This window comes from Watersipora subatra, chromosome 9, assembly GCF_963576615.1.
Source record: "Watersipora subatra chromosome 9, tzWatSuba1.1, whole genome shotgun sequence".
In the NCBI taxonomy this organism is placed as follows: domain Eukaryota; kingdom Metazoa; phylum Bryozoa; class Gymnolaemata; order Cheilostomatida; family Watersiporidae; genus Watersipora; species Watersipora subatra.
In genome coordinates this window covers 26,012,896-26,025,232 of record NC_088716.1, presented here as the reverse complement: position 1 = coordinate 26,025,232, position 12,337 = coordinate 26,012,896, and the positions used below count along the sequence as shown (strand labels likewise).

Sequence of the window (12,337 nt, the reverse complement as noted above, 5' to 3'; positions counted from 1 at the left end):
GTTGATATTAGAGCTGGCACGGGTAGCTCTTCCGTTCTTGACCCACTGGGTCAGAAGTGCCCGGGTCGGGCCACCCAACCCGCGGGTCTTCCTATACAAAGGGTAGGTTTATGGCTAAACGAGAGCGATTGTATATTGCTTTTTAAGTGCGATTGAAATAAAGTCGCGCATAGTCCTAGCGCGGAAGGACCAGGTGAAATAAAACAAGGTGAGTCAAAACTATATTTTTGCGCCTGCGACAATAGTATTTGGACTATAGGTTTGCAAAGTTTTTCGAAAAGAAATAATCAAAATGTCATCGGTCTATGGGTTAATGAATAAGCCAGCCACGAAAGGGAAAGACCAAATTATTTGTACAATATGCGAAAGCAAGTTGAGCTACAAAGAAGGGTTTACCTCAATACTATTGAGGGATTTACAACGAAGGCCTTCCGAGGAACTTAAAAGCGCGTCTAAGAACCTTCAATCCAGAAAATTTATTTTATTTCAATTTCTTTCACTAATACCAGACGTTTTAGGGAAGTGATGGATTTTTGCTTTCTACTATGCTGGGTTATCTATTTCTAAATTTGTTAAGTATTTCTTAACTAATCTTTTCTTGTTGATTATAATAGCAGAGTTGAAAATAAAATCTGGAATAAAAACACTCTAGCCAAAGTCATGCCATTAATCTATCACCATAGATATATAAACCATAGATATATATAGGTATATATATCTATGTCTATTACTCATTGAATAGCATTGATCCACCAATGTCTAGCCATAAATTGTAGATTGCGTCTATAAACCAAGCCACAAAATATAATGATTGGTATGATAATGGGTTCTTTTATTATAGGTTATTCATGTCACAACATTAGGCTGTAGTAGAACTATCTCTTAACCTTAAATGAATAAAAAATCGCCGTGCTGACCCGGCCCAACTCGATCTTGGCCCTCAGTGCTGACCCTGAGTCTGGCCCAACCCTGCATTCCTTGGTCTCGTTCCAGCTCTAGTTGATATACTATCGCTGTTCTCTCTGTTTTCGAAACACTCTCAAGATTCAGAGAGAAAAAGTTCATCAATCTATATATATATTTCTCAAAGTCTATCGTCTTTTTCCCTTCAGTATATCCAACTACAGTGTATAGCTATTATTAGAATTCTGTAATAAAGAATCTATGCTGAAGAAGATTTGATCTCGGACCCTCCTGTTTATCATTATGATGCCGTACCAATTAGGCCACATAGATTGATTTGGTCACTAGCGGATATATGTCGCTATATGAGAGCAAATACTCACCGGCTTTGCGTATTATACAGAGTGATTGCGTAACGTCACGGAGATGAATAGCCCTCATCAGTAAGCTTACTCAAATTATCCATTGGCAATGTGCCAGGCTAATAGCAAGTGGCAAGCAACTCTCATTACTTCTCATTGTTTATAAGCTGATTTTTAATACCCAGGCAATGCCGGGAAGCACAGCTAGTCATGAGATAAATATCAAAACGACTTCTATTTTTAGTATTGATTTTCTCTCATAAAATAGACTTGATTTCTACAACGTATTAACCCGCTATACCATCGATTGCTCTTGAAGTCAACATCATCTATCATCTAACATTAGTGCATGAATCCTAGACACACTGTGTCTGTTTGAAACTTGTTTATGTTTGAAAAGAAAACTTATTCCATGGCCTGACTTAACAGTAGTCATGCTCAACACTGCAACTAGTGTTATGCGTGAAGCCACACCAGAAAAAATATGAGCCCATATGCGAAGAAAAATGCTTAAACCCATATGGCCAACAAAACTATTGCAATCAGTAAAGATCTGTAGCAGGCAATGCAGCTTTTAGGGTATTAATTACACAGAAATAAACAAACATATTAATTTAAAAGTTAACAAATCTTGTGTAAGTTGATTAAAAGTAAATTTTCTTTGCAAAAACATTTTTGTTACCCATGCAATGCCGAGTACTCACCTAGTACATGCATATAGAGACATTTTCATACCTGCCTAATTTTAGCACCAGTTTAATCTTTGCCAATAACAAATAATTAAAATCAAAATTTATATACACCAAGGTGTCACAGCGTTTGACTTGTTGTAAGTCGTACACAACCAGGACTTGCATATATATTGATTGAATCTACTGTGAGCATGCCGTCTATGGAAATACAGACCGCTATATAAACAGTTTCTATTCCTACTTCCCAGAAAGTCTACACATTATACCAAACACCAACACCTTGCTGGAACAGCGTTAAGAAAGAAATGAAAAAAGAAAGAAAGAAATTTCGAGCTTGCTATTAATATATTTTAACTCATTTAATACGTTTGATATCAATTCCAAATTAGCCTATAAAATGGTTTTTTGCTCTGAAACCTTTCTAAGATTGGCAATGGTTGACTAGTAAGAGATTTTGAACCGATATACTGTATTAATCTTACTGTACATTGACATAGGAGATTAATGCGTTCTGGGACTAGGCTTGTAGGTCAATTTACTCGCATCAAAAAGCACTATTTCTTATATAAAATATGCAAGTACAAATTATACCATTACCACACTATGAAAAAAACTTGTAAACTGGATATTATGGAGGAAAAACAAATTTTTAATTGTTGGAATTTAGTACAAGCAATGTAACTAAAAGTAACGAATACTAATTCAGTGGTTATGATCTGCAATAAAATGTAACATCACTATGTACACTACTTTATGGAGTTTTTATTTTCTAGACAAACGTTGTGGATAACGGCCGTCTGAGAGAGACCTGAAAGCATCGCGCTCGATACATTAAACTATTGTGATGTTACATAACAGAAACTTTGAATAAATTTAGTTTTCTAAAAACACACTTGAAGTTAAGTTTTAATTGCTCACTAAACTTTTTGTTTTATTTTTTACTTCCGTTTCCGATTAGCAGTGTTTTGCCTCTCGTTCACCATAGCTTTTAGCCAACCGTTTAAAAACCTTTTAAAAGCTGATTCGAGGAGAAAGCCCGAGTTACGCTGTGGTCAAAAGTGATCGCTTGCATACTTGGCCATATAGCGGCCATCGACAACCGGCTCGTAATTTAAAAATTAGAACATCTCAAGGAAAAGACTTGCTCAAAGTTCAGCTCGTATTTCGAGTTTCCCGCATGCTATGGCATTCGTATGTAGAGCTATGACTGTCTCCTTATTACCAAACTAAAGGCATAACGCTTTGAGCATAACTTCTGTTCAATTGCTCTATAATTATCTAACAAAGCATCATTCATCACAATACCTGCTGCAGTAGAGTAGACACTACTAGGGAAACTAACTGCAGAATAATCCGGTCAGAATCGTTACGAATGATTCACCAATATAAATTCAAAGATATAGGTCAGAGGTACCTTGTGATGTAATTATATGATTAAGATGGATATATGAGGACTGGTGAAGAAAAAAGCTCAGCCTAGCTTTCCACTTCATGAAGTTCGTATCACTGCTGAACAGGAAATGGCAAGCTACGGCTCGATGGATTACTCAAATATCAATGGCTCTAGTTTAGAGAGCTCACAGCATCTGAGTGTCAGCTACCACAAGTCCAGAGACATCAAAGTTGTGCCAGAAGACGAAGAAGCTCTGATTGGGTGAGTGCATAAATCATAGTTATCAACGGATAAGTTAAAGTTCTTACAAACCACAATTTGTTATCTAAAATTGTCACCAGATGTCATCTGCAGCAAAGCAGTTATTGTGGTGCGTAAAGGCAACTGTAGCTATTTTATTGTACGTATTCTAATAACATTCCAATTTGGAAGAAAATTTAATTACATTTTGAAAGAAAATAAGTGAAGTGTGCAAAACACTAGAATTACTGAACTTGAACGTAGCCTCAAGTGCTCATAGCTTTTAGTAAGATAAGAACGATGTCATACAGATTTAATCGTTCAGTTTTTTATACCAAACTCGTGGTAGACCCACATTCATAGCCTGTCATAATTTTGGTCACAATGTGACCTCAAGGTCATAGTCTGGTAGTCATAAGGTCAGTCACAAAGTCTCAAGGTCATAATCTGTCAGTCATGTCAAAAACCGATGCCTGAAGGTCATAGTTTGTTAGTCACAATGCCTCAAGGTCATAGTCTGTTAGTCACAATGCCTTAAGGTCATAGCCTGTCAGTCATGATACCGCAAGGTCATAGTCTGCCATCATTTTGTCAGACAGCATTGATTGACAGACTGGCAGACTGAATCTCTGTCACATAATGTCAGCTGTATCTGAATAGTAACAGCCTGCTACGTCTTGCCAGCTATAACTGGGAAAGCTGTGGTTTAGGAGTTGCAACTAAATTATTATCTGTTGCTTGTCACATCTATCTGGACACAAGCTAGGTCACGTATTAGTTGTTACATACCCACGGCTTCGGTCAGTTGACGCTAACTATAGATAAACTCCATAAATGACTGTGATAACATCGGTGAGCATGTCGTAGGGCTCATTTGCTAATAATATCACACTATGGTTTATTTTGTGCCATCATTAAAGCGTATAGGATGTTTTATCCCTCATGATGGCATGGATACAAAGACTGACGTGAGTTGTAGCTGTTTGTCAAGAATAAACATGTTTATTACTACTGGTTGATGAATCATCTACTATCTCTCTATAATCAGTCACTAACTAACTGAGCCAGAGGACAACATGACTCATCGTGAGATAAAAGATAATGTTTCATATTGACTCTTTTCAATTTCAACATGCTGAGAGAAAACTAAATATTACAAGAGTTTGTTTGGCTTAGTAATGCAACATTGAGAATTTTTTAAAAATTATAAAATTTTAAATTAATTAAATTTTAAATTGATACAATTTTTCATTTAATTTTAATTTGAAAATTAATTCTTAATTTAGATAATTTTAAAATAAATTAAATTTATGACTTTTTATAATTATATTTTTATTAATTTTTAAATTTTTGGCATGCATAAGTAAGTTGGAATAGAAAATCTGGCTATTTCCCTATTTTCCATTTTGTAGCCGTTTGATATGAGAGAACCTATATTAATAAATCCCCATTTATCATTGTAGCTGTCTGTTAGTCTATATGAACGCTCTGCGCTTTCACATATTTTCACTGATTTCATTTTAACTTCACACGCTTATGCTCTGTGCCTTCCACCAGGTTCCTAAAATATTTGGTTTCAAAACTCCGTCTGCTACCTGAAAACCCGCCTCTTGTTCACCAAACTTCAGGCTATCTGATCGAAAAGAAAGGAAATCTTGAGCGACGTTTTAGTATTTGCTAAATCTTTTTATAATTGGCAATCAAGCCATAAACTGAAAACCTATAAAAGAGTTATTTTGGCCTTCAAATTTGCTTTGATAATTTTTCCCACAGCAAGGATGATTGCGTTTGTGAAATGCCTTTAAGTTGAAACCTAACAGAATTATGTTTTTATGCATAAACCGCACACTGTGTTAACATGCAGTATTAATCTTTCCAACCTCCAACCGTCACTTCGAACAAACGGAGAGACACGGTTCCTTTTGTAGTAAAGAGTTTTAAAGATGCAGGTTGATGAGGATAAAAATAAAGCAAATTTTGGTGACCTTCGTCATCCTAAGAAACACGTTTTTCTGGCGATCATCACCGATAATCATTCAACTAGTTTAGCCAAGTTACTGTATGAAAAGAGTTTTTCAACGTCTGAATAAAATATCTTTGCAATAGTCAGAAGAGCAGTTCAGTGGTATATTATTGTAAGATGCGTTTTATAACTGTTGGCAGAAATGATGGAAGACTGACAAACACGAAGCTCCTAGGATGGTTTGGAGGTGTGTTTGCTCCAGTTGCCCTTGGGCAATTCAGCACCACCATACTTCTGAGAACAGGTATAAGAGGGTTTAAAGTGTTTTTGTTTTTATGCTTTGCTATGACAGATCAGCTAATACAGTATGAAGATTTGTAACTTGTTCCTCATACTTTTGCTATCACCTTTAAGCAGCAGTTTAGTTAAAGGTTGACTTGCAACAAAATTCACAGTACAGCTATTCGGTATCAAAAGATTCACCACGTCTTACTCTGTTGTGTTGTAAGTGCCAAATATGTGGAAATGTGACTACAAGCTCTTAAAAGCTCAAAAACAAAAAGGAGATTGGAATCTCTTTATTTCGATGACGTAGCCACGAAATTTGGTTATCGTCTTGTCACGTATGTTCTCACGTGAATTGAAAGGCCAATAAAAAGCTCAATATAAACTTATCGTAGTACTAGTTTATGACAAACACTTCGGGTTTTACCGAAGACGCCGTATCAAATATAGATGCTCGCTACTTTACAGTTTTATTTCGGCTTGGACTAATTGTCTAGTCGTAATCTGATCATGTGACCCAATACTTCGAAAATCATTTTTGCAGCACCTTTCGATTATCACAAGTGACCAACAGGCTCGTCATGATTATCAGACAATGATATGTATTCCTTCAAGCTAACGATAAAAAATTAAACGAATTTTTACGGTAAGTTATAAGATATCACTGCTAAAAGTGACAGCATTACGATGACGATAAAACAGACGCGTAAGAACAATAGACATAGTTTTATTGAATGCGTGAAGTATATTTGTGAAAATATTTCGACGAATAAGGTTGCAAGAAAGTGTAAACAGAAACCATCTCTCACAACTACATCACATTTGAGCCGTTTTGGAAAGGACTTCAAACTACGGCGGTCTCGTGTGGCTGCGATTTTCTGTTTGTTTTTGAGATTTTAAGAGCTTGTAATCACCTTTCCACATATTTCGCACCTACAACACATCAGAGTAAGACATGATGAATCTTTTCATATCACATAACGGTAATGTGAATTTTGTTGCAAATCAACCTTTAATGTCATGAACAATTGTTAATCATTATCTGTAACATACAACATTAAAACTGTTCCTTATTTATTTAAACTGATAATGGGAAAGGAGCAAACAACTCTTTGTATTATTACCTGACGGTATTTTACCACTGCTTATCGTACAAACTAGTACCCAGGCAGTTTAGTGTGTCGTGAAAAATGGTGAGATATAATAACTATAAATACAATTATTTCTTTATTCTGGAAAGTGGTTGATTGGTGCAGGCGTTAGAGCGTCAGCTTAACAACCAAAAGGATGCGAGTTCAAATCTTTCACTATGCGATTTTTTTTATAAACCTTTCATTCTGTCTTTGGAGATGGATAAGGCTCTGATTACAATAACAATGAGAAACGCTGATCAAAACTAGGAGTTCTAAAAATTATTTAGTTTTAAATGATTTTTCAATGAGCAAGTAGTAAACTTTTTTTGAAACACCGGCTGCACGCATAGGTTTATAACGTGGTTCTTTCAATTAGGTGTGTCTTTATACAGTTCCAGAGAGTTACTTATATCTGATTCAAAGAACAATGGTAGCTCTATGACTAGTTCAACCTATGCTCAGCAAAGATAAGAAACTTGTTGCTATTGTTGTTACTCTTATCTTAAAGGGTTTGACTTATTAAATCATGTAATCCTTTTTTATTATAAGCACTTCATTATTCAGACTTGTTGGACTTTAAACTGGTTTGAAAAAGAGAACTCTTGATGAGCTGTTCAACTGATGAACTTGATCATATGAACTTTTGTGCTAAAAAAAGTTGGTACGAACAAAGTACTTTAAAGTTTCAAGGTATATTATAACAAGGGCTATTTTCTTGAACAAACATGTAACTATTAATAAATTACTTAATGCAAACAGCTACTAAAATAATCATTTTTTTACATATGCTTCAATAACTCCAAGCACAGCTGTTATTCTATTTTATTTTGTAACTTATTGTTAAAATTCAAGCTCATTTCTTTGAACCAAATGAAATAATTTATCGCTAAACAGCTCCTACAAAAATAAATATTTTTATTTTTAGAAAGACTTATGGGTTATGTTGTTACAGAAGGTCAAGTGTGGTTATTAAATAGCTCAATAAACCACGACTATCTGTATTAGAACAGAAGTAATTAAATGTTTCCAACTACCCTTTAGATATTCGTTATATAATTCAGTTGGTTGGCCAAATAATTATGATTTTCTAAAATGCTTCCATAACTGTTTGACGCGCTTTACCTAGTCACGTGTTTGACCGACACTTCAAACACGTGACTAGGTAAAGCGATGTACGAATGCACGTGGATGTCATATGATCAGTTTAGTTTTGTTACGCTATTGTTACTTGATTATTGAATATCGATGCCGCTGGGTCGCCAAAGCGCCAAGGTCAACTACATCGCGTTTAATGTGCTCTAGCGAACCCTACGCCCAACAGGAACTGGATTTAACGCTAATTTTAACGCCTCTAATCAACCTATTAAAAAGAAAAAAATATTTTAGTAAACACATTTGCGGGCAAATGGACTTTTAAACGAACAAAAACTGTTTATCACCGAGCCATGGCTTGTTGCTACTCGGATAGTTCAACTTCTACCGCTTCTACTTTACCTGTAGCAGAATTAGATGGATACGATTGCCAAGACAGCAATGAAAACGACAATCAACCCATGTTGATCAGGACCTTAAGCAGAGATTTATCAGCTGAAGATGCAAATTCTAGTACTGATGCCTCAGCGAGTTTTCGTAGTTTTGAATCCGCTGAACCTCGTGCGACATCTATTCGTGTGCTGAACACATTTTTCGGTGTTTTTGTGCCAGTAGGCTTATCTCAATTTAGTACGACTATATTTTTACGTTTAGGTGAGTATGTCTAAATTAAATTTCTGCGATGAAACGCATTGTTAAACATATATTTTACGACAGCCGATTTTTTTTATATAGCTTGGCTACTTTTACATGCGATAAAATATGTTTAGGCCCTACATAACTTATGTAAATTTATCTGTTAGGCTGTAGTGTAGGTTTGCTTGTTTGTGAATATTATTTATTGAGGTTTTCATGAGAAAATAGGTTATCCTAGTTTGTAGTCAAGTAATTAAACTAGTAAAGATTACTTACAAACATGTTAACGTACAGTAATGTGATTTACCAAAATGTAACATACACATCTGTATCTAGTAATTTCTCGTCACTGATGTTTTAGGAATTTTATTGTTTGCGATTTGTAGGTTATGTGATTGGGCAAGCAGGCTTACTTGAAGCAATTGCTCAATTTTTATTAGCCTATGTGATCCTAGGACTGACTGTGCTGTCTATATGCGCAATCTCAACCAATGGAGCGGTGGAGGGTGGTGGTGCCTACTGTATCCTTCTAATTTTTTCATCTTTACAATAGTTGAGATTTCGTTGCTCTGAAAAAATGTGTAGTTGTTGGAAACTATGCCGTCTTGCAAACCTCATTATTTTTGTATAATAGGTAAAATTAGACAGAAGCAGTAGCTGCTCTATGCTTGCGCCTTGCTGTTTAGTAGTTTCTAATGTGCAATCTTGAATGACCTTAGGTGTCCACAACTTTTATTGCCATTACAAAGGCCTGCTGAGTCTTATCTGAACAATAAAAAATTATTTCTGTTAGTAGAAAATATTAGCTGTAAAACCTTTTACACTCGAAGCTTTGAAAAACAAACGTATGAAAGTATGTTAGTAATTTAATATGATCTAATAAATAAATAGTTTAAATGCCTAAATATGTTATATCGAACACATCCATAAAATATATTTTTGTTATAGACCTATAAATACAGTTTTATCACAATTATGGCCCTGCAAAAAATTTTATCTCAAAATAATTTCTACTGACAACCAATGATAATAGTCATATTGTTTTCACATTATTTTTTATTTTTACCTGCAGAAGGATATATTAGAACAATATCTATTGCTGAATGGATGGGATAGGCAGTCAGCTAAGCAACATCTGAAGTAGATCGGAACCCTTTGTTGGAAAACTAATATTCTTATTTTTACTCATTGTGAATTTAGTCAACAGCCATAAATTGTATATTAAATTAATTCTTATTTTGCCCTGATTGCAACTATGTAAACCCTACAGCTATAAATTGATGTTTTTGAATGATTATGTAAGCTACATTCTGATATAGGTGTGGTGTAACTGTAAAAATCCATGGCACTGTCCTTGACTTCAGCATCAGATATGATCAGCAGAGCCCTGGGTCCAGAGTTTGGTGGGAGTATTGGTTTACTGTTCTTTCTAGCCAACATCTTCTCTTGCGCGGTGTACGTCTCGGGCTTTGTAGAAGGAGTGACAGATGCTTGGGGTTCACCGGGTGGCCACACTCAAGGTACACAGTTTGTATGGTATATTGTTGTCTAGACACGTCTTTGTTAAGGTATCAGGGAACCGATGAATGGGGATTTAAAATGATTCGGGTTAAGAAGGGCAACGGTTGCAAAGCAGAGACTGGGAACTTTTTACAGAAAGTTGAAATGAGGTAAGATAAGATTTAGAAATAGGCTATCTTCATTTACCGAAAAGACTGTAAAAATATGGAACCTTTTTGTAGGGTAAAAATAGAATTTGGCAGTAGAGCAGTAAAACAGTATATTTATTACATCCTGCATTTGACATCCAGTTCAAATTAATTCTTGGGAAATGCTTACTGGTTTTTCATTGGTCAAAATTAATTCTGCCAGCAAGAGATTTATTGCAATATGAAATACTTGGTGTTCATAGTGAAAGAAAGAGAGACTAGCATGTGCTTGGTGTATCTCATATCGTTTATCATTTTCTTTGGCACTCAGGCTATTCGGCAAATAATTATTAGCTTCAAATCGCAGGCAGAATAAGTTGGAATCTAGCATTAAAACTAGAGCTAAACTAACAGCGTCTGTGGCAGTACCTGTAACAGCGTTTGCATCTAATGGAGTTATTTCTCTCAGGATTGGACTAGTACCATAGAGTGACAATATTTGTGTTAATGCTGGATTCACTTTTAGTTATCTTAAAAAATGCTTATCATTACATGGTTACTATTGTTGTTCTAAAATAGATTTTCGAAGTTTATATTAAACTCCAAACTAATGAACCGGGGCAACTGACAGTTATGAACAGGTGCTTTGCTAGCTTTGCAATTTCTCAGGATGTTCAAATCCATATCTAATTTGGTTAGTGTAAACCCCTCACTGGTATTCCTTCTGTTGAGCACCTGAGCAGACAGACTGATAGACTTGCCTCAATTTATTAAAAAATGGGTTTTTATCATAGCTATTTACATCTGCCACTTTTTCTATTCTAGTTGATATTTGGTCGGCAAATAAAAATAATAATTTACTTCATTTCTATAGATTTAAGCTGAACGAAAGAAGATGAACCTCTTTACTTATTTTTGTCAATATTTAATTCGCCATGTTGACTTTAGAGTAGGTTTTATTTAATAGAGCTCGTTGAACATTCCACGAATATCTGTGTTTATAAGCTTGTGCCGTTGTATCATTCTTTATCTCCCATAAAAATATGGAAAACTTGGTACTCCGAATCAGTTTTATTTATTAAAGAACAGATCATCTGAAGAATGCTTTCATGAATGAGTAACAATTATACGTAACAATCACAATCCTTAAATGCTTTTGACTCCGGATTTAATGCTGAGATCTTCAAACCTAATTACACCCCATTTGAAGCTGAAAATTGCTCGCAGATTAGCTTTAGTTCCAACAGACATGATATGATACATATGCTATAAAACCACCTCAAGCCAGCTTTGTCTTTGTCAGCTATTTATACTAAAGCTATATTAGATATTTGGAATGAGGCATTTATCCACTCACAGAATTGCAAATATGTTTTATTAATGACTGCATGTTACATACAATGTGTTGCGTTCATTCATTTGGGTTTATTTCTCATAAAATTGAAGATTACTTAAACATAATTTTTAATTAATAATAATTTAATTAATATAATTAATTTAATTTAATAATTTAAAAACCAAAAAATCATTTTAACCAATTACTGTTGATTAGTGAATACGAGTAACCTACAGAAAGATTCACAAATATTGTGATTGGATGACGGTGACCTACCAAACGAAGTTAACTTGCGCATGGAGATTGTTTGACAGTGTATTAGCTCATGTACTTGGTTTGGTTTTGGCATGACAATCCAGAAGAATTCTGATCTCTTTTGACCTATATAGTTTGTTAACTGTGGAGAAATCTGCTGGTAATTATTTCTTTGAAAGAATAACAACTCTTGCAGTGGATACTGGTATTTTGAAAGCTTAGACAGAAAGTGGTGATAAAAGTAGCGTGTCCGATGTGAGGTTCTATAAAACTAGAATTCTATAGAATTTATCAATATGTTAGGAAACTGCCAGATAGACTTTAGTTTGAAGTAGTAACTAAAACAAAATCCTTTCTAAAGCCGTAAAAGTCTAATTTAATCTGATATGGTAGCAGAA

The 12,337-nt window shown here is 34.9% G+C and overlaps 1 protein-coding gene across 1 annotated transcript in view; it reads left to right on the top strand.

Moving 5' to 3' along the window:
* LOC137404649 (solute carrier family 12 member 9-like) overlaps positions 1-12,337 on the top strand; it is a 102,341-nt gene that overhangs the window by 55,977 nt on the left and 34,027 nt on the right. The window contains exons 9-12 of the mRNA XM_068090873.1: positions 3,525-3,611; positions 5,754-5,857; positions 9,086-9,220; positions 10,070-10,219. Coding sequence (XP_067946974.1) covers positions 3,525-3,611; positions 5,754-5,857; positions 9,086-9,220; positions 10,070-10,219 — 476 coding nt within the window. The remainder of the gene's footprint in view (positions 1-3,524; positions 3,612-5,753; positions 5,858-9,085; positions 9,221-10,069; positions 10,220-12,337) is intronic.